We start from the raw sequence: 22731 nt of genomic DNA on the forward strand, positions 1-22731 counted from the left end.
GCAGTTGTATTAGCATTGGCACATCTCATTACCATGGAGATTATTTGGCCCTGCCCCCTCAGTCAAGGCCTATTGACTTTGAAACTTTTCATAGTTTACATGTATTAGTTTGTGATTAGGTCAATTTATGGGGAACCATTAGTGGTAGGCCAATGTTAATTGGTGTTCAGTTGTATAAGCATTAGCACATCTAATTTCCATGGAGAATATTTGGCCCCGCCCCCTCAGTCATGGTCTATTTACTTTGAAACTTTTGCTTAGTTTACATGTATTAGTTTGTGATTAGATCAGTTTAAGATGAACTGCTAATGTTAAGTCAATGATATTTGGTATGCAAATTTATTGACATTTGCAAGTATCGTTTCCATGGAGATTATATAGCCCCACCCCTGATCATGGTTCATTGACTTTGAAACTTTTACATTGTTTACAAGTTAATGTTTGTGTTTAGGTTTGTTTAAAGGGAACGACTTATAATAAGTCAATGGTATTAGGTATGCAGTAGTATTAGCATTGGCACATCTCATTCCATGGAGATTGTTTAGCCATGTACCTTCAGTCATGGTTCATCGACTTTGAATATTTGCATAACTTACATGTTAAAGTATTGCTATTTTAGTTTCAACATTTGTATAATCAAAATTACAAAAAGGCGAGACATATCTCTGTGATAACAGTTTATTTGAATATTTTCTGCTGACTTTGAAGATATTGAGCTGATATTTGAAATAAAGTGTAAAAATGTATCAATGGTCAAGTTTATGTTTATTAGGTTTGTTTATAACTTAATTCATAGGTGAAGCCAAGATTCAGCTGGATTAGATTGGGTATTGGGTATTGGCTTTACAATTGATGTGTGTCAATTTTACACAACCTGGGAATAAATATAATAGACAAAAAGTATAACAAAAATACTGAGCTCCAAGGCAAATTCAATAAGGGGAAGTCCATAAAAACTGACAAAATCAACCAACGGAACAAATGAAAAACAACTGCCATATTCCTGACTTGGCACAAAACCAAAGCTCTTGAAAATGACAAAAAAATCCATCTATTTATAAATAAAAAACTTTTAAAAGTTCTTTTAAGTAGTTTTATGCTCTCAAAACATACATGGGTCAAAAGTGGACACTGGGCAAGGATTTTTGAAATATATTTAATTACCTTAATCTTCACGATGGATTCAGAGCATGACGTGTAATAAACACACAAATGTAAAAACAGATAACCCAGCTTAGATTCATCCATTAAAATATGTCTAAACATTTTGATTGCTTCTTACAGAAAATGTGCAATATTGGCTGTAGAAGATGCCTGTAAATTTCTAGACAGTGGGGGTGAAGTTGCTGTAAGTATGTCTATGTACACAAAAGTACAAACACATAAACAAAAATGTCTATGTACACAAATGTACACACATAAACAAAAAATGTCTATGTAAACAAATGTACACACACATATACACAATAAAGACATTAATGTACATGTAAAGTTGTAAACACTTGTATACTACATGTATAGACACACATAGATATTCAGTGTAGAAGAAGTTGCTGTAAGTGTACTTGTCTACACACAATAATGTACGTAAGAAAATGCCAGCATAATTTCTGTAAACCAACTTATTGTTGTGGATAGTTTATTTTACCCCTTTCTAGCTGACTGTGCAACAATTTACTTTTACAATTTTCTAACTCTCTTGATGTATTTATTTGAGGGAATATTCAAGTTTTACAAAATCGTGACGATTTATATTTACATTACTTTTTACTTGCGAAAGTGGTGAAAAATGAGTTGGTTTAAAGTGTAGTATTGAAGTCAGCATGTTATTATAATGGATTAGTCCCTGAAAAATAACTCTCAGATATATTTCTTACAATACTTGTGGACACTAAGCAGAAGATGATTTGGTCTTTAAAGGCATAACAATTTTACTTTTTACCAATGGTAGGATGGACAATGTCAGGCTAGTAATTGTATAAATGCACTATAGTTTGCCTTAAATTTGATCAACACAATATGGTATTGTTTCGTTTTAGGTTTTGGATGCTACAAACACTACCAGAGCAAGGAGACGATTATTGGTAGACCTTATAAAAGAAAAACACAAGTTTAAAATTTTCTTTGTAGAGTCTATATGTGATGATCCTACTATTATAGAAGCCAATATTGTTGTAAGTACAATGTAGTATAAATAAAGGTTTATGATCAGTGTGATCTGTGATTGACATATATAGATGTAAGTAATAAGAAGTTGAAAGCATAAGTTTTGAAGATTTGGTTAGCATTGTCTATTGAAAAATTACCCAAAACTTTAGTCTCAAGAACAATTCAAACTGTTTCAAGATTACAAAACTGAATTCAAAAAAGAATTTAACCACAGTCCTATGGTACCTTAAAAATCAAATTAGAACAAAACTGGAAAATACAACATTCAGAGACTATTACAACAAACCTATAGAAAGTCAATTGTATATTTGATCACATTCAAAACAATAAACTAATTTGGTTGTATTGAGGAATGTATTCACATCAATTCTTTATCATTGTACTATATCCTCATTCAGACTGCCATGTTTAAATCAATTGAATTGCAATTTAGACTATCATATTTTGTACGTCATGAATTATTGAGAATTTCAATAAAACAAACCTGTGTTAAAAATACCAATAACAAAACCCAATACCAATATTTTAGAACACTAATTTTCATCTTGGTCTTTTTTTAACAGGAAGTAAAAGTATGTAGCCCAGATTATGAAGGAATGGATAAAACTTCTGCTGTTCAAGACTTTATACAACGTATAGAGCATTATCGTGAACATTATGAGCAACTGGAACATGAGAAAGACAATGATTTGTCATACATACAAATATTTAATCAAGGGGAGAGATTTATGGTACATAAATTAGCAGGTAAAAAAGCATATTTAAATATCTTCTTACAGGACATCCAGGATTTTCCTGCCAGTAATACTGAGTAGCAAGAAATTTTTGTACAGAAAGTAGATTTAATCACATTGCCTCCTTCCCCAACAAAAAAATGAAAGCTTTTATACAGGGTTTTAATCCTGAATATTAGCATTGGAGTATAAAATCTTGGTGGTCCTCTTCGATCTCATATTATTAATTGTTACTGGTATACGCTGAAATTTGCATATCTTATTAGGTAAAATCAAGTTTATTCAAATGCAGACATTCATAATAATCTATTGTATGTTAAGAGCTGTTCCATTAAAATGTATGTGTATAACGTAGGGTAAGAAGGGACTTCCAAAATCCCCCCCCCCCCCCCCCCCCCAACAACAACAACAACAACAACAACAACTTACAACCAACAACACAACAACAATAATGACAACGACGACAACAACAACAACAACTTACAACCAACATAATTTGAGTAAATGTGCATACATCAAAAGGACATATAACCATCATAACACAAACCTAAGGTAAAAAATAAACTTCCGACATCCATTTGGTTGAAATAGACCTAATGACTTTAAAAAATAGGAAAAAAAATATTGATTGAGGGGAGATAACTCAGATAATTTATTCACTAAATTCAGCATCACTCAGAACATGTCACTTCTCTAACCCTGATCATGACCAAATAAGGGCTTTTGTAGGTAATCCTAATATTAGGTGAACATATGTTTTTAATTATTACAATTCTACTTTTAAATCGTACACACATATGCCTACTGACAACTTATATAATGCTGTGGATTCATTTATTTTTGTGGACCAAGTTTTTTTGCATTAATAAATCCATTGTAACATTTGATTTTGATAAATCTTTTCTCTCAAGTGTTGCAGTAGTTTAAAACTACCATTAATCAAATTAGGCAATCATTTATGATATCCATTGTAACATTTGATTTTGATAAATCTTTTCTCTCAAGTGTTGCAGTAGTTTAAAACTACCATTAATCAAATTAGTCAATCATTTATGATATCCATTGTAACATTTGATTTTGATAAATCTTTTCTCTCAAGTGTTGCAGTAGTTTAAAACTACCATTAATCAAATTAGGCAATCATTTTATGATATCTATGAATGAAACAATGAACAAAAAGTTAGATATGATTTATCTATCAACGATATATGTCCATTTCAGTTTGTGAAACTGTTGTGAGATATAGTTGCTATTTCTATTTCAGGTCACTTACAAAGTCGAGTTGTTTATTATTTAATGAATATTCATGTATTACCAAGAACCATTTATTTAACAAGGGTAAGTTTCCTTTTTTGACAGAAAATAGAAAAAAAAAATAGGTTCAATTATAGTAAAAAATGTAATATGCTTTTATACATTGTTGCTTGCAAAATTCTATTTGCAAATATTTCATGCATTATCAGGAGAATTTCATATTGAAGTTTAATTTTACTTCCAAAACTATTTTTATTAAATAGTATAATGTTAAGCTTTGCAGTATTTGTCTCTTAATGCTTTAAATGGAAAATTATGTTTTACAGCATGGTGAAAGTGAAATGAATTTGTTAGGAAGAATTGGAGGGGATAGTGGATTGTCAGAGAGAGGTCATGAGGTTTGTATCTATAATTTATTTGGCCTCTGGTGGATAGTTGTCTCATTGGCAATCATACCACATATTCTTATTGTTATAAAGATCTGCCATTAGAACCAAAAAATAACAAACATATCATTAAGATATAACAATAGACAACCACTGAAGAGCTTCCTGACTTAGAATAGGCATATGCATACGTGGTAGGGTTAGCTTGTTTGGAGTATTGGATGTCATAGGTGTAATCAAAATGAAGTAAGAGCATAGATTTTATTCTATAATCAGGGTGATTGGAAAGGTCATTATAAATTAAAAAGAGTAAACAAGCTGTACTTGTACTATAATTTTTTTGGAAAGTTGGAAATATAGCATATAGCATGGCAGCATTCATTTTCAAAAACAATCCCTTAACATTTACATTTTGTTATTTTCCTGGGAAAAAACAATATCACCCCAAAGCTGGTTGTCTCCTAAAAAAACATACTTTTAACAATTTTTTTTTAATTATTTGAATTTATATACATATAAAGATAAAATATAGCTACATACTAAATATTTATTTTTCATGAAATACTTTTTTTTAAAGTGTGATACACAATACAGCATTACAGTTATGTTAACAACAATTACAGTACTGAAAATTTAGCAATAATTGTGTGCATTTATTATTGTGGTTTCAAAAGGACAAACCAAAATGTGAGAATGACTATTGCTATTACAGGAAAAGCTGCATACAAATATATGTGTCAGAGTTCAGAATGCTAGTTCTTATTATTGCGATACTCACCCAGGTTGCATTATTTGCAATATGATAAACCTTGTAATAATTTCTGAATTTATAGTAATTTGTTTACTGCTTAAAGGTTAGGAAGGAAACATGTATAAGGAAAAGTGAAACTGATGGGAAAATTGTTATGTTTTAGATTAAAGTTTGCAACTTTTTCCTGAATAAGTTGTATAATATAATAATTTCCTATTATTTTACAGTATGCATCGAAATTGGGTAGATACGTACAAGAAGAAAACATTCCAAATCTACGAGTGTGGACCAGTGAACTTGTAAGAACGAAACAGACAACAGAGTTTATAGATGCACCTAAAGAAAATTGGAAAGCTCTGAATGAAATTGATGCTGTAAGTCGAAACAACCTTTACATGCTCTCTGTAACTTAATATATTGAATCCTATCTAATTTTTATAAGGCAATCAACAATATATATGTATTATGTTTCCTTTTTGTGTAAACATGTCTGTACTAAACCAAGTATGCCTTGAGCAATTTACTTCAAACTTTACAAAATTAGTTAAATTTGTGGTCTGAGGGTCTGTTTTTCACTCTTGTTGAGTTATGGGACTTTAATCATAAAAAAGATATTTTACAAATGCCACACAATAATTCAAATGCACCTTGAGTAAAGTACTTCAAACTTCCCAAAATGATTAAAAATGGTGGATGGTTTATATTCTTAGGATTTTCACCCTTGTTGTTAATTATATGAGTTATTGGACTTGAATTGGAAAAAAAATTTATTTTTCCTATCTTGCAGCAGTTCAGGTTTACCTTTAAAGATTAACTTCAAACTTCATTAATTTATAATTAATGTTACCCGTAGTAGACTGAGGGTCTGTTTACTCTTTAAAGATTTTCATTTTAGTCCCTCCAGAGTTCTTGGACTTAGATTGTCAAAAAAAGGGAAACACATGATGCTCAAAACTCAATAACACCTTGAACAATTTACTTTGGTAATTATTTTTTAAAAGCTTCACATTCTTTTTCATAAATGAAGATTTTTTTAGTTTCCCTGTGGTTGTATATATTGGTATGACGTTGGCGTCGTCGTCGTTGTCGTCGTCGTCCGAAGACACATTGGTTTTCTCACTCTAACTTTAGTTTAAGTGAATGGATCTCCTTGAAATTTTACCATAAGGTTCAATACCACAAAAGGAAGGTTGGGATTGATTTTGGGGGTTATAGTACCAACAGTTAAGGAATTAGGGGCCAAAAAGGGGCCAAAAATAAGCATTTTTGTAACTTCCAGACAATAACTTGTGTGTAAGTGTATGGATCTCTCTGACATTGTACCACAAGGTTCAATATCACAAAGGGAAGGCTGTAATTGATTTTGGGGGTAATTGCCTCAAAATTTTAGGAATTAGGGGCCAAAAAAAGGGGCAAAAAACAAGCATTTTTCTAGTTTCATGACAATAACTTGTGTGTAAGTGTTTGGATATTTTCTGAAATTGTACTACAAGGTTCCATATCACAAAGGGAAAGCTGGAATTGAGTTTGGGGGTAATTGCCCGAAACGTTTAGGAATTGAGGGCCAAAAAGGGGCCAAAAATAAGCATTTTTCTAGTTTCCAGACAATAACTTGTGTTCAAGTGTATGGATCTCTCTGAAATTGTACTGCAAGGTACCATACCACAAAGGAAAGGCTGGGATTGAGTTTGGGGGTGATGAATCATAAGGGGGTTCTAAAAATTTGGGGGGGGGATTTTTTTTTTTTTATTTTTTTTTATTTTTTTCCTTTTTTTTTCTTTTAAAATTTTCCATTTTAAGTTGGTTATTTCTGATTATTTATATTTAAAAGCAAATAATAATGATATGGTAGGAGATACACACCAAACAGGATGTGTAAATTATTATATAATAAGTATTGTACAATAGCAAGAAATTTTCAATTGCACAATAGCAAGAAATCTTCAATTGCACAGTATTGCGCAATAGCAAGAAATCTTCAATTGCACAGTATTGCGCAATAGCAAGAAATATCCAATAGCACAATATTGCGCAATAGCAAGAAATTGTCAATTGTACAGTATTGCGCAATAGCAAGAAATATTCAATTGCACAGTATTGTGCAAAAGAAGATACTTCCTATAAATTGCTTATTTCTTGATCAATTTCAATGGAGTTTTATTCTTGAATTCTTGGGGTTCTTTAATATGCTGAATCTAACCGTGTATTAAGTTTTTGGATTTTGGGCCCCATTTTTAAATTGGTCCACATTGAGGTCCAAAGGACCAAAATTTAACTTCGTTTGATTTCATCAAAAATTGAATTATTGGGGTTCTTTGATATGCCGAATCTAACCGTGTATTTAGATTCTTAATTTTTGGTTCCGTTTTCAAATTGGTCTACATTAAGGTCCAAAGGGTCCAAAATTAAACTTAGTTTGATTTTAACAAAAATTGAATTTTTAGGGTTCTTTGATATGCTGAATCTAAACATGTATTTAGATTTTTGATTATGGGCCCAGTTTTCAAGTTGGCCCAAATCGGGGTCCAAAATTAAACTTTGTTTGATTTCAACAAAAATTGAATATATGGGGTTCTTTGATATGCTGAATCTAACCATGTATTTAGATTTTTGATTTTTGGGCCCCGTTATCAACTTTGTCCACATTGAGATCAAAAGGGTCCAAAATTAAACTTTGTTTGAAATTCATCAAAAATTGAATTCTTGGGGTTCTTTGATATGCTGAATCTAACCATGTATTTAGATTTTGGATATTGGACCATAATAGGTAAATGTCCAATTTAAAATTTTTAAGTTCTTAGACCACATTTATTCTGTGTCAGAAACCTATGCTGTGTCAAATATTTAATCACAATCCAAATTCAGAGCTGTATCAAGCTTGAATGTTGTGTCCATACTTGCCCCAACTGTTCAGGGTTTGACCTCTGCGGTCGTATCAAGCTGCGCCCTGCGGAGCATTTTATTTATTCTGGTGAGACATAAATGATATTTAACGCATATTTGACTTTTCATAAAATTAAACAGAATGGTTAAAAGTAATTATTATTCATGCCAATTGAATATTTGTAGTATTTTCTTCATACTTGAATTTTTACAATTACTGTAGTTCACTAATGTAAGTAAAGTTAAAATGCTATGGAATTTCACAAATACCTATTTTCAGTTAGTTGATTTGTTGTTTTTTTTATTAGGGTATATGTGAAAAAATGACTTATGAAGAAATCCAGGAGAAATATCCACATGAATTTGCATCACGAGACCAAGATAAATTCCATTATAGATATCCTAGTGGCGAGGTAAGATACAAGACTAAGATAAATTCCTTTATAGATATCCTAGTGGGGAGGTAAGATAAGAGATCAAGGAAAAGTCTGTTGTTCAAGATTTTAAAACTTGAATATCAATGTCAAACCTTCATGGAATTTACAAAACTTGGACAGAAGCTTCTTCATTATCATGAATTGGCATTTTGAGCAAATTTTTTTTTCAGTAAATTTGTGTATTTTACTGATAAATAGACTCCATCAGCATTACACTTTTTCATAGACAGTAGCAGTCACTGGTGAGACAAGGCTTCTGTAGGACCCAATACAAATGTAAAAAATCAACATTGTAGAGGCCAATGATAAACAAGTTATAAGTGTGAACCTCTAAATCCTTTGGATAAATTTGTGTAGAATTCAACTAATACTATAAAAGATCTGCTGTCAACACTTAAGTGCTAAATTGTTAACTGACAATAAGTTACAATGACAACCAATAATGAGATTTCTGACCCTGGACAGGCACATTAACATTGGGCAGGGTTGTCTGCTAGCAATTCCCTTTTTAACCTCTAGAGGACATTGAAATACATGTGTACATTTGTAACCTCTTGAGGAACCTCATTGCAATACATGTATACACATGTAACCTCTAAAGGTCATTAAAACATTAAATATTTTTAACCTCGAGAGGTTATTGACACAAATGTAATCATAAATATAACCTCTAGAGTACATAGACTGAAATGTAATCATTTATGACCTCCAAATGTCATTGAAACACTTTTTAACATTTATAACCTCAAGAGGTCATTGAAATACATTTAAAATTTGAAAGAATTTAATCATTAAAGTGAAGTAATATTTTTTTCAGTCATATCAAGATTTAGTTGCCAGACTAGAACCTGTTATTATGGTAATGTAACTTTGTTAGCAGTCATATCAATAAACACTTAAATGTATGTAACAAACAGACAAAAACACATTCTGAGTTAATGTCAATTTTACATGGGGTAGAATATATGATGACAATGATATCATGTATTAAGACCTACCCTTAGTTGGAATAATGATGGAAGATCCTTTATTATTTATCTTCATCTGGTTCAGTTTGTAAAGAAAATGGCCTATACCAGAGACTGTTTTTTATTCTTCACCTATGCCAATTCTTTACAAACTTTTTAGGCATAGCAAGTAGGTGACTCTTTACAACAATTTCTTCTTTCCCCTTTCTTATATTCTGATCTATTAGCATATGTATCATTCATGATATTTCAATAATTATTTTTTTATCCTATACTTTATTTCATTTTCAACGTGTCCCTTGAGACAACTTGGCCTATTGGGAAAACATTTGGCTGGAGTAATATAATGCTGGAAATTTTCAATTTCATAGAAGATGGCAGCCTAAAGATTTTCTTGATTTTGATTGGTTAGTTAAAAAAATTTCAACTGAAAAGTACTTTATTTTCGTATGGAATTTCCATTTTTTGAAGGCAGTCCTTTAGTGCCTTTATTGGTATCACACAATAACCTTGTATATTTCATTTCTACGTGTGGGGTAAATACGTCATCATAGAAATCTAGAAAAGTTCAATTTTTTTCTTGTATTTGTGATATTCTGTGTTTTGCAATTTTTGAAAATACAAAAATACAAAATTCAAACGGTTTTAAAACACTATAAAGTTTGGAGAACACATAGCAACTAAGTTGATCACAATATTACTACCACAATAAAAACATTAAAACTGTAGTTTAGACTAGACACATGAGGAAAATTAACATTTTGTTTACCAATTTGTTAACTTTTGAACACAGTAACATCAGATGTACACTGGCTGAATGACAAACAATCCAATAGTTCCTTCATTGTCCTACAGTGGCCAGAGAACTGACTGTCAAAGTTTTGTTGGTGCATTTTATGTGAACTGTTGTGTGTCCCATATTCAAGCCTTGTGTATAAGCACAGTAAAGCATTTATGGAATAAGAGGAGATAATTAAGAAACTAATGTCAAATAAACTTATTTTATTTGGCGGAATTACAAAGATATAGTTTATACCTTATATGCAGATTCTGTTCATTACAAATGAAGTTGATTTTTTTAGGAATTAGAAAGACAAGAAAATGTAATGGTTGTTTGTCACCAAGCTGTTATGAGATGTTTGTTGGCATATTTTCAAGATAAATCAGCAGGTAGGGTAAAATAATTTGTTGTAATATAAGTGTAAAAAGACATTTGTTATTTATTTATCATACATAATTGACTGACATGATTATATAAAAAAATAAGTAAAAATAGAACAAACAGAAGAAAAAAGATGGAATACAACACTATTATAATACTTTTGAAATGTTTAAATGCTAGAATTGGAAAAATTCTCGTATTAATAGCGAAAATGTTTATATAGTTGAAATTCTTACAAATGAAAAAGGATTGACTAAGTAACAATCTGAGCACTCTCTTTCTATTTTACCTTTAAGTAAATGTTAAGTTAACGGACCCAAAAAACTTCTTCCCTGAAACTACTGGGCCAATTGTAACAAAACTTGGCCGCAAACATTATTCGGGTATCTTGTTTAAAAAGTTTTGTCAGATGTTATTTTACCATTTTTATGCCCCCACCGTAGCTGAGGGGGCATTAAGTTTTACACTTGTCTGTCTGTACGTTCGTCAGTATGTACGTACGTCCCAAAGTTGGTTTCCGTTCTCTAACTTTAGTTTGCCTCAACCAAATGTTATGAAACTTATACACAATACTTATTACCACAAAACACAGATCAAGTTTGAATTTGGTGGCGTCCCTTTTACCATTCTAGAGTTATGCCCCTTTACAAATGGAAAAATTGCTGAAATATTCGTTTCTGTTCTCTCACTTAAGTTTGCCTCAACTAAATGTTTTGAAACTTATAAACAATGCTTATTACCACAAAACTCAGATCAAGTACAAATTTGGGTAGCGTCACTTTTACAGTTCTTGAGTTATGTCCCTTTATAACGTTATATGCAAGCGGGGGCATCATCTGTGTCCCATGGATACATTCCCAATTTATTTTTTATATTTTTGCTTTATTTGTACTTGTACAAATAAAGTATCCTGTTACTCCGCTTCCATATTGAGCAAACGGTAATGTGAATATTTCTTCTTGTGTGACAGCTCATTTTGGAGACAACTATATCGATTTAGACAACTATATAGATTTAAACAACTAAAACATAAAGTGCTAAGCGTAAATTACAGGATAAAAAAACAATATATGTACATTGTAGGAAATATAAGATTTATTTGTACTCGCTATGAAACAGGACAAATGCTCCGGAGTCTCGCTTTTCTTCCTGTTTCTAAAGCTCTTACAAATAAACTTAAAATTTTCCAACAATATACATGTATTGTATATATATGATATATGGAGCATTTGTGAATTTAAGAGAAGAGAAGCTTTAAAGGATCATTAGCTACTATATATAAAAAAATTAAAATATGATTTGTTTTTTGTTCATTCATTTATAATGAAAGTGAAATAGTCAAATAATAATTCGCTTTTAGCAACAATTTTGGTTCAATTTTGTCCAAATAAGCTAAGAAACATCACTGATGAATTATTCACTTGCAAGTGAATAATTGGACCTCATTGAATCCGTATTCATGTGACCTTCTATTTAACCCCTAAGCTAGAGATGGGTTACTCATAAACTAGGCTTGTTTAGCTATTAAAAGGAAAAGAATGTCAACATTAAAATTGAAATAAGGGTAAACCATTTGGTTGACTGATTCGATTAAAAAGAACTCATTCTCATACAGGTAAAAACGATGATTAACATATTTGTTTAACCCATAATATGAACTCAAACAGACCTAGAAAAATCCAATTTGCACGTGTTCGCTATCTATTTATATCTATTTATGTTTATATTGGGTTATATGACCATTGGCAGTCTTCGGAGGTCACCTTGATGGTAAATTAGATGGCGTCTAGACTAAAATACACACAAAATGCTGATATATATTATCGAGTCCATGCATTGTTAATTGTTCATTTTAAACTTTTTGTAAGTTGGATATATGTTTTAGTAGGTTATAAATCAAATATGAGAATTTGAGTCAAATCAGTGAACATGAATTTGACAGCAAATGACCCTTTAATTGTTTAATTTCATTTATTAGTTTACATGGGACTTATGTATTGCATCACCAGTAACATATCACATGATTGTTCATTCTTAATAACATATTTTGAAAATACCATTTCATATTTGGTCTTCATTCTTCATATCAGTTATGGAAATGCTGCTATATTTATTGATATTTGTATAGGTGTGGCAATACCATAACATATATTTTTCTTGACTGATATTAGCTTTGGGAATACCACTACACTTCTTCTTCTTGATTGATGATATTCTTGAAATACCATTACATTAAAGTCCTGTTTGCTAGCAAAATGTTTATGAATGTAAAGTCAATTGTTATAAAGTTGTAGCAGACGACAGTTGTATGTGTCAACACTTAGCAGCCATGTTCAGTAACCAGCTTTGGATGATATCTTTTATGTTTTATTGATATATTCTCCTCATTTATCTGTTTATTGACATTTTTTTTTTGGTTATATTAGAATGTTTATTATAATTTTATTGCTTACCTCCAGGAATTTTTACTAATAACCCTGAATCTTTTTCTGAAAGTAAAATAATTTAGAAACATGGGGTCTTTTATTTCCTTTTTATATTAAAAGGTAATTTGTTTATGCATACATTCTAGCACCAGCTGAAAAGTATTAAATGCTAACCGGGTGATTTATTTTAGAATTACTTACTTTTTCTTTCATTACAGTTATTACACATTAAAAATAATTCTTTATTCTATAATGCTTATTGTCTCTGAAAACTCTTGATAAGGAACAGTTAACAGCTCTGCTTAACTATATTTTTCAGAATTTTACAAAAAAATTCCTTTTTTGGTCTCTTTCTTAATAATTGGGTTTGAATTTACTTTTGGCATGCAGTGTTAAATATGAATGGCTTGAAAATTCCTTATTGATGAGGTAAATGTTGAACAGTTTATAAAAAATTGTTAGAACAAACATAGATCAGAGTAAATTTATTATTTTATTAAAGTATACTGGTCCAGTACCAATTACCATCTGAAATTAGCACTTTTTATGACCTCACCTTACCGGAGGGGGCATTAAGTTTTACCCTTATCTGTCTGTACATCAGTCCGTCAGTCTGTATGTCATTATGTCCCGAAATTGGTTTCCGTTCTCTAACTTTAGTTTGCCTTAACCAAATGTTATGAAACTTTACACAATGCTTATTACCACAAAACACAGATCAAATTTGAATTATGGTGGCATCACTTTTACCTTTATAGAGTTATGCCCCTTTACAAATGGAAAAATTGCTGAATTTTAGTTTCCGTTCTCTAACTTAAGTTTGCCTCAACCAAATGTTACGAATCTTATACACAATGCTTAATACCACAAAACACAGATCAACTTTGAATTTTGATGGCGTCACTTTTACTGTTCTAGAGTTATGCCCCTTTACAAATGGAAAATTTGATGAATTTTTCGTTTCCGTTCTCTATATTAAGTTTGCCTCAACCAAATTTTATTAAACTTATACACAATACTTATTACCACAAAACTCAGATCAAGTACGAATTTAGGTAGTGTCACTTTTACTGTTCTTGAGTTATGTCCCTTTATACTGTTATATGCAAGCAGGGGCATCATCTGTGTCCCATGGACATATTCCCCATTTATTCTCAAATGACTTCACAGTAATTTTTTTTTGAAATATTCTTTTCACATTAAAAGAGTTATCAAAAGTCATATCTAGGACCACAGACTCTAATTTTATACCTTTTATAAACAGAAAAAAAACCAGGTTACTAGTGTGCCAATTTTTGCTGGGAATTTTATGGTTACCAGGACCAGTTACTGTCACCTATGAATCTAGTTCCTAGATGATGTCACGTCCCACACAAGTATCTTCCCAAGAAGTGTTTAAAGAAAGAAACAATCATGATTTCCGTGCTTTGATTGGATCAAACAAAACCAAGTTTAAAAAAATAAAACAAGAGTATTTGTATGAAGATAATAGTATGCTGTATTTACTCAAGGGGTTCTTCATTGCATTAAATGCAATGTGACAGTAACTGGTCTTTGACCAGTAATGTTTTTCAGTGATCAAATATCATTATCTGATATATTTAAAATTTGTCGTTAATATAGAATCAAATACAATTTCATCAAATATGACGTTTTTGGTAGTTTTGTATAAAACTGTAGACAATGTTTGCATGAAGTAAAGAAATATAAGGTCCCAGTTTAAACACTTAAAATGTTTTTAATACTTTTACTTATTAGGTGCTATTGAACTTTTGTAAGAATTCATCAGGTAAACTTTTCTTAAAAATTAATTGTTACATAGGCTATAAAAACAATGACATGGTATATACTATGGCTTTCACATTCATAATGAATGATGTTATACTTTGTACTCAGATATATATCATTTTTTAGAAAGTCAGTATGTGAAGTTTATTTAAGGCTTGGGGGGGGGGATGGTAGGCACTTTTTGAGACCATAACCACCAATAATATAAAAATTTTGTAATACTTATAATTCTTATAAAATACTAAAGAAAATGCAATTACCCACAATTTATTAATTTGAGTGCCTCCCATCCAACCCCCTGCACTGAAATATGAACAGCCCTTAGAAAAAATGTAATAATAGTACAGACATGTTGGATGATAATTGTTCTTACCATGATTTTTAACTCAATAATGTGATGAATAGCATTTGTCAGTTTAGGCTTTGCCATTCAGTTTTTTGATATTATGTTTTCAACAAAAATCAGACCCTATTGAGATTTTAACTGAAAATTTATTTTTTGTAGAACAATTTGTGGAACAATTTTGTCTTATGAATGATATTTATTGAATAATACATCTAATCTTAAACAAATGGATGAATCATGTCCATGTTATTGTTGATTTTAAACTTATTTGGTCAAAGGTCAATTTATAGCAGCTTAAAATAAACACATTTTAGGAATTTTATTGTCCATATATCTTATGAATCATACACTTAGCTTTAACCCAGCTTTGTATGATGAAGACTGTCGTTTTGTCTAAGGTCAAGGTCACCATAGCATAGATATTTTCTTACAATCTTATCCATACCAGAAGATCTTCAAATGTCAGGGTCACAATAGCATAGATATTTTCATACAATCTTCTCCATACCAGAATATCTACATCTTTTCACCTAGCCTTATAAGGGTACAAAACCTTCAGGTATTGAAATGAATGTCCACAGTTAAAGAATAATGGACACAAAATGAGTCAGAAAAGCAGAAAACTGTTTGTTTTTTTTCAAACAGCAGTTCAAGTTTAAATTTAGAAGTTCTGTTCACATCTTTTTTTCAAATCAGGAGGGTTTTTTTTAAAACTATACATAACAATTATTTGAATGTTGTTTTTGTAAGAATTCTTTTGAAATGATCAAACTTTAATGTCTAACAAAATATAGTTATTTTTACTGAGTGTATTATTCTCCCTTTAGGAAGGGCAGATCCTTACTTCACATCCTTTAATGTTATTTTTACTGAGTGTATTATTCTCCCGAAGGGCAGATCCTTGCTTCATATCTTTTAATGTTGACAAAAAAAAATTCTCATCCAGCTTAAATATTATTCTTACATTTTTTTAATGCATGACTTTTATATTGCATCTTTTAGAACATATATTCATGGTGATGGTTTTTTGGGGGAAATATAATCAACAATAAACAACTATTTTCTTTAGAAAATCTTCCAGTTTGCTTTGTTCCTTTATATATTCTCATATACATTTCATTCTTTTATTTTTTCTAGAATCATTTTGATTTTCACTCATTTTACGATAATCCCGTTCATTTTTATATTTTTTTATTTTTTTTCATTTGTGTAATGGTAATTCAGTTGATATCATTTAGTCTGTATTTTGTCCGTGTTAGATTCTTGTGTGATTTTAACAGTTGTTTTGTATTGCAGTGTATAATAATAACAACCAAATATTGTATAAAATTCATTTGATCATAAAGTGTGAGTTTAGTGGGAATATTTTTTTTCAATAATATTCTAGATGAAATCCCTCATGTGAAGGTGCCCTTCCATACGGTGGTAAAATTGAAATTGACTGGACATGGCTGCGAGTGTCTACACATACCACTGCTGAAAAGGTATCACATGACCCATTAGTTCTAAATATAGATGCTTTTTTTTGTTCCGCACTTTTCAGGAATGCATACAGGAATAAAATATCAGACTCAAGTCAACCTCTTCTGATGTTACAAATCGGTTGATTTTAGTCAGATTTTGAGTTTGTTTTTTTTTTATAAAAAACATGGAAGATTTTACATGAATAAAAATTTGATCATTGTTTGGAAAGAATTGCAATGAAAAGTATGAATAAATTATAATTTTTTTTCTACCTTTTCTATTCTTATGCCTGATTGTCTCCTGAATGTTATAATATGAGGTCTGTCCATTTTTACAAGATTAAACCTTTTAACTGATTTTTGATACTAATTTGATATCATGTGCTTATGTAACATTGAGTTGTGTTTTGAGAAATATCCTCTGGAAAGCTTTGTAGCAGTTTTGCACATAATACTTTTCTAGGCTTCTAAAAGCTAAATATAAAGCCTTGTTTAACACAAGTGTGACCTTTGTTATATTTTATGATAATCTTTTGAATTACAAATATGACCTGCTACCATTACAAAAGAGACAATCATATGTCAACAATTTATCATATCGGTACACATGGAATACATTATCAAAATTCAAGTATAGAATAGGAAAATGTTGTGGAATAAACCACTTTTTCAGTATGTACAAATATCAGTAACACACATACTATATGTAATTTCCTGTATGCCTTGCTATATCCTTCCACATTATTATCCTATAACTTCTATTGTGTTTGCATTTGTTCTAATTGATAATTCTATGAAATAAGCTTGTTCTTTCTGTTTTTGCATGAACTTCCCCATACTTTTGTTTAAAGATTCTGTATAACTGGATATTTTTGTGTACTTTATTTTGCAGATTTAAAATTTTGCCTTTTGTTAGAAACATGAAAAAAGTATATTTAGGAATTTAAAATAAAATAAAAGCAAATGAAAGGATAATGACGAGCTGTCATTCATCCATAAACCAGAAATAGCAGATTTTTATTATAAAACTTACCTGTTAAAAGGTCAATAAAACTGTCCTTTTTGTTTCATCCCCTAAATTTGAATTGTAGGTTTCTCTTGTTGACAAACTTCATTAATTTGTACCCCATTATTTTTTTTATAAAAAACAAGAGTTGTATATAAGGTTTATATGCTTTAATGTTTTTTAATTATATACAAACAAGATATAAGATGTAGAATTAAATAATCATGAGTTTATCAATTTACCTTCAAACACTTTGTCTATTTGATGAATGTCCTGCAAGCTAATTACTTGCAAATTCTGTCTGCCACAGGTTGAGAGGAATAACATTCAATGATTATATATAGCAATAGACCCATACCATTAGATTTTTTTAAGAGAACTGTTAAATATTTCATGCATATTCATAATGAAAAGAAATTAACAAATGACTCCACACACTCACACTAACTCCAGTATGCCTGGATTGATTTCCTCTAAATTTACATTATTGTTGGAATTCATGCTCCCTCTCAGTTATTTTTTTATATTCTAGTTTGCCATTCAAGTGTTGTGTGACTTACCAAAATTATTTTGCAAAGAATTCCACTAAAACGAGTGCTAGGGGCCATCTTAAATTTGCAGTGAGGTCAGATTTTTTTTGCTCCTTGTTGAAGGGCTCACTGTGACTTTAAGATGAAGAACAGCAATAAAAGCACTGTTCCTTTACTTTTTGTGTGTGTTTTTTTGCTGTGCATGTACTGATTTTGTGTCATGGATGGATACCCCATATCCTTTGTTTTTATATTATGTTTACAAACAGTGCCATAATGTTTACACTATGCTCCATTTACTCATCTGTCTGTGTGTCACTCTGTCCCAAGCACACTTCTGTCACATTTTTTATATCAGGTACCAAACTTCATCTTGTTATACCATACCATGTGACACATTTTCATTTCCTTTAAAGTTCTACTTTCTGTTTGCTGGTATCTTTAAAATGTCATACACATGTATGAAAATTTAATCACATTTTTCATAGCTTATTGATATGGCACAGATTGCTGAATTTTTATTAATCACATATTAACAGGAAAAAAAGAGTCAACAATTTTGATCTTGGGCATAATTATAGTGAGCATTGTTTTTGATGGTTGACTACATTAGGATGTTTTTTCAGACTTTAACAAATGTTAAATTTCAATATAATTGGCTTTGAAGTCACATGAAAAGTCATTATTCGATGGGGAAGGGTGTACATTTCCCATTATATTGTTACATTCAACGTAACAATACATACCAGTGCTAAATGATCTTTGTTATACCTCCTGAAAACAAGGTTGGGGTACCATACAGGAAGCACCTTCTGTTGGTCTACCTGTCCCGGATGTGTATCAAAGGTATATTATTTTACTAACTGCTAGACTCCAAGTGGTACTTATGACAATATTGTCCCTGACTGAAGGGTGTGTCATGATGTTGAATCTCAGTCTAAGCCCTGCCATATGTCTTTACCTTCAATTAAGGGCATGCCATATCTTAAAAATCATAATTCCCCAATAAATGTGTTGAAACTTTGTCTTGTCCACATCTTTGTATTGTGTGGATATTAAAGTAAAACTTACTTTTTACCACACAACAGGATTTTCTCATTTATTTATGCTGTGAAAAAGAATTACTTAATTCTTTATATAATGACCAATACAATTTTTACTTTTTCTAGTATCTATTCAAACTTTGTGGAAAGCTTTACAATATTCAGCATCTACTTGAAATGAATCTGTAGATCATGCAGGAGTTTTATTTGTTTGTTTTTTGTATCTACATCAAACTTGTTTTGCCAAAAGTCTGAGATTCGTCTTACCACAGATCTGTGTTGAGCAGTTGTTTTCAATTTTTTTTTTCATGAAAAATGAATTCATGTTCTAATTTTACAATTTTGGCATCATTTTTAATGCCTGGTAATTTTCTGTAAAATAAAAATTGATATTTAGAAATTCTACTCATTTTTTCACAAATTTGAAGCTGTTGATATGAGAGAAATTCAATTTCAATCATTTATTAGAGCAGTAGATTACTTTTTGCATTATCCAAGATTATTGAGTGAAAAGTGACAGGGAGGGGGAGGTCTACAGAAGTTCTGATGCAAAAAAACAATTAAGTTTAAACTTTTCTATTTATGCCACGACTTTTTGTATGATGTACATATGTATATATATTAAGATTCTCCATGGCAGATATAGGTTTTCTAAAAGAGGAAGGGAGGCCACACAAGTTCCAGGAACTTTTTGTTTTATTAAATAAAAGGGATGTTAAAACTAGTAGATTCACTAAAGAAACATATTTTTCCCTGAAAGATGCAGACCTCTTGCATCTCCAACCCTTGTTCATCCCCACTTCTGAGATAATGTTTAGGGACTATTTACTGTAATTGGCTTTATATTCATTGGTTAATAATGTTTCTGCATATTCATCTTTATTCTTATAAAGTCAATGCATAACATTGGTACAGAGATAACAATGATAATAACTAATTACAATATAAACTAAACCAAGGGAGAGGTGTTAAAAAGTCACTAGCCGGGAGGACAAACACAAGTTTTAATATAATTTATAAATGAACAAAGCTTCTTTAGGACTGGTTTTCATAAAACATTTAATCAACATAAATTCAGAAAAAATGTTGGTAAATAATCTTTACTTTTGAAAAAATTACATTAAAATATATGATGACAATATTTTGTCTCCAGTTTGTCAATTGTTACACAGGCAGCAAAATCGGTTCTCTCTTATTACATTGACATCTTCTTGTTTTGATTTGGCAATTTGTTATTGTGGTTCGAAATCAACAGAAAACAATCTTTGAAGTCCAAAATATTAAAATCTTCCTTGTGTTCCAAATTTTGTAGTAATACCTTTTGATGAACTTTGGATGAGCATATTCCAATTCTGAAGAAACTGGTCTAACAATCTTTCCTTTACAACAATTTTTACCAAACTTTATTATTGTTATTTTGCGTTTCCTGTACATATGTGAAACCACAATTTTGAAATTTTTGTACAAACAGAATCCATTTAGTCTGCATGTTATGGTGACAAAGTTAATAAAATAGAAAGGAAAAATTTGCTTGTTTAATAGATATGAAATCTGCCCAAAATAATACTGCTTAAGTTTTTATATTCCCATCTTAAAAGACGGGACATATATGGTATACTGTGTCCGTCGGTTCGTCATCAACACTTTGGACAATAACTCAAAAAGGCTTTCACCAATTTTTCGTGAGACTTGGGTGAATTGTTGATATCTATTGACGTAAGCTCCCTTTTGATTTTTATAAATTTTAGATTTTACATTTCCAAGTAATGGGATTTTATTCATAAAAAATGGGTGATTTTCTGGTTTAACTATAACTAAAAAATGCTATGAGCAATTTTCCTGAAACTTTGGTGAATTGTTTATGTATGTGACATAAGTTCCCTTTCGATTTTTTAAAATTTCTGATTTTATGTTTTGTAGTATTGGGACTAATAAAACAGGGGGTATTCCAGGTTTCGGACAATAACTCAAAAACGCTTTGAGCAGTTTTCATGAAACTTAAGTGACTTGTTTATATCTATTGAAATAAGCTCCCTTTTTTTTTTTTTTTTATAAATTTCTGATATGACATTGTGGAGTTATGGAACATTATTTGTTGAAAAATCGTTGAAAACTGCCCATTTTATCATACTCTGGACAGTTATAGAATTTAAGTCCTTCAAAAAAAACAGTGTGTGTGCATGTCTTTTTTATTTATTTTTTTTAGGGGGTGGGGGGTGTCTATTTGAGCAGTGCTCACAATATTTATAGTTGATCATATAAGTTCATTTGAAGCATAAAGACAAGCTAAAATGGCAACAGGCATATCATGTGCTCATGGTGCAGCTCTTTATTATATCTATGTCAATTAAATGAAGACCTAGTTCGTGTACACCTTTTAAGTGTTAGGTGTTGAAGATTTCAAGTATTTTAATAAATATTAAATGAATCTTTTCTAATTTATCATTATTACTAAATCCCCATGCTTTTCACCCTTTCAAAAGAATGGGCTTAATCAAAGTGTTAAAAAGATCAAGCTGACATTTTACAGAAAGCTGAAACATCTTTCCTTTTTTCAGGACTCTGTACATGGCTTTCAATATAAAATTAAGAAGATGTGATATGATTGCCAATAAGACAACTCTCCACAAGAGACCAAATGACACAGAAATTAACAACTATAGGTCACTGTATGGCCTTCAACAATGAGTTAAACCCATACCACATAGTCAGCTATAAAAGGCCCCAAAATGACAAATGTAAAACAATTCAAACTAGAAAACTAACAGCCTGATTTATGTACAAAATAATGAAGGAAAAACAAATATGATATACAGCAACAAACGACAACCACTAATAACAGGCTCCTGACTTGGGACAGGCACTTACAGAATGTGGCGGGATTAAACTAGTTAGATGGCGCCAACCTTCCTCCTAACCTGGGACAGTGGTGTAGCAATACAACACAAGAACACACTATACAAAACAATAAACAAAAAACAAATATGATAAATAGCAACAAATAACAACAAATAACAACCACCACTCAATTAAAGGGGCGCAATTGGTGCCCATAGGAATACCTACAACCTGTCGATAAACTTAATTGTCAAAACGTACCTAAATATTATCAAGGAGAAAAATAACAGCTTCAATCATCTCATCACACCTCCAGTAAGTATATCTAGCATATTTACCTTTCTCATTAGAGAAGAAGGCTTTAAATGAGTTGCAGCAAATATATTTGCATTCAGATTTACCAAACGACCATTTAATTAAATAGGAAAACTTTTGTTTTATATGATTGTCTGGAAGTGTAGTGTAAAGAGTTGAAAAGTCAAAACTGTCAACAGAATGAAAAGGACTATCAAAGGCACATAATTTATTTAAAACATCCAAAGAATTT

At 30.7% G+C, this 22731-nt stretch overlaps 1 protein-coding gene across 17 annotated transcripts in view; it reads left to right on the forward strand.

Annotated features, from left to right (window-relative positions):
* The window catches only part of LOC127732102 (6-phosphofructo-2-kinase/fructose-2,6-bisphosphatase-like), a 67514-nt gene that overhangs the window by 37677 nt on the left and 7106 nt on the right, over positions 1–22731 (forward strand). For 9 of the 17 annotated variants that reach the window (XM_052241198.1, XM_052241481.1, XM_052241322.1 and 6 more), the window contains exons 4-12: positions 1285–1348; positions 2040–2174; positions 2733–2916; positions 4168–4241; positions 4484–4555; positions 5522–5668; positions 8486–8590; positions 9432–9473; positions 10665–10752. In XM_052241198.1, the coding sequence (XP_052097158.1) occupies positions 1285–1348; positions 2040–2174; positions 2733–2916; positions 4168–4241; positions 4484–4555; positions 5522–5668; positions 8486–8590; positions 9432–9473; positions 10665–10752 (911 nt within the window). Of the gene's footprint in view, positions 1–1284; positions 1349–2039; positions 2175–2732; positions 2917–4167; positions 4242–4483; positions 4556–5521; positions 5669–8485; positions 8591–9431; positions 9474–10664; positions 10753–16691; positions 16789–22731 lie in introns of all 17 variants that reach the window. The other 8 variants (XR_007996364.1, XR_007996447.1, XR_007996380.1 and 5 more) reach the window with 1 other exon arrangement.

Source organism: Mytilus californianus, unplaced genomic scaffold (assembly GCF_021869535.1).
Source record: "Mytilus californianus isolate M0D057914Y unplaced genomic scaffold, xbMytCali1.0.p SCAF_1, whole genome shotgun sequence".
Classification (NCBI taxonomy): domain Eukaryota; kingdom Metazoa; phylum Mollusca; class Bivalvia; order Mytilida; family Mytilidae; genus Mytilus; species Mytilus californianus.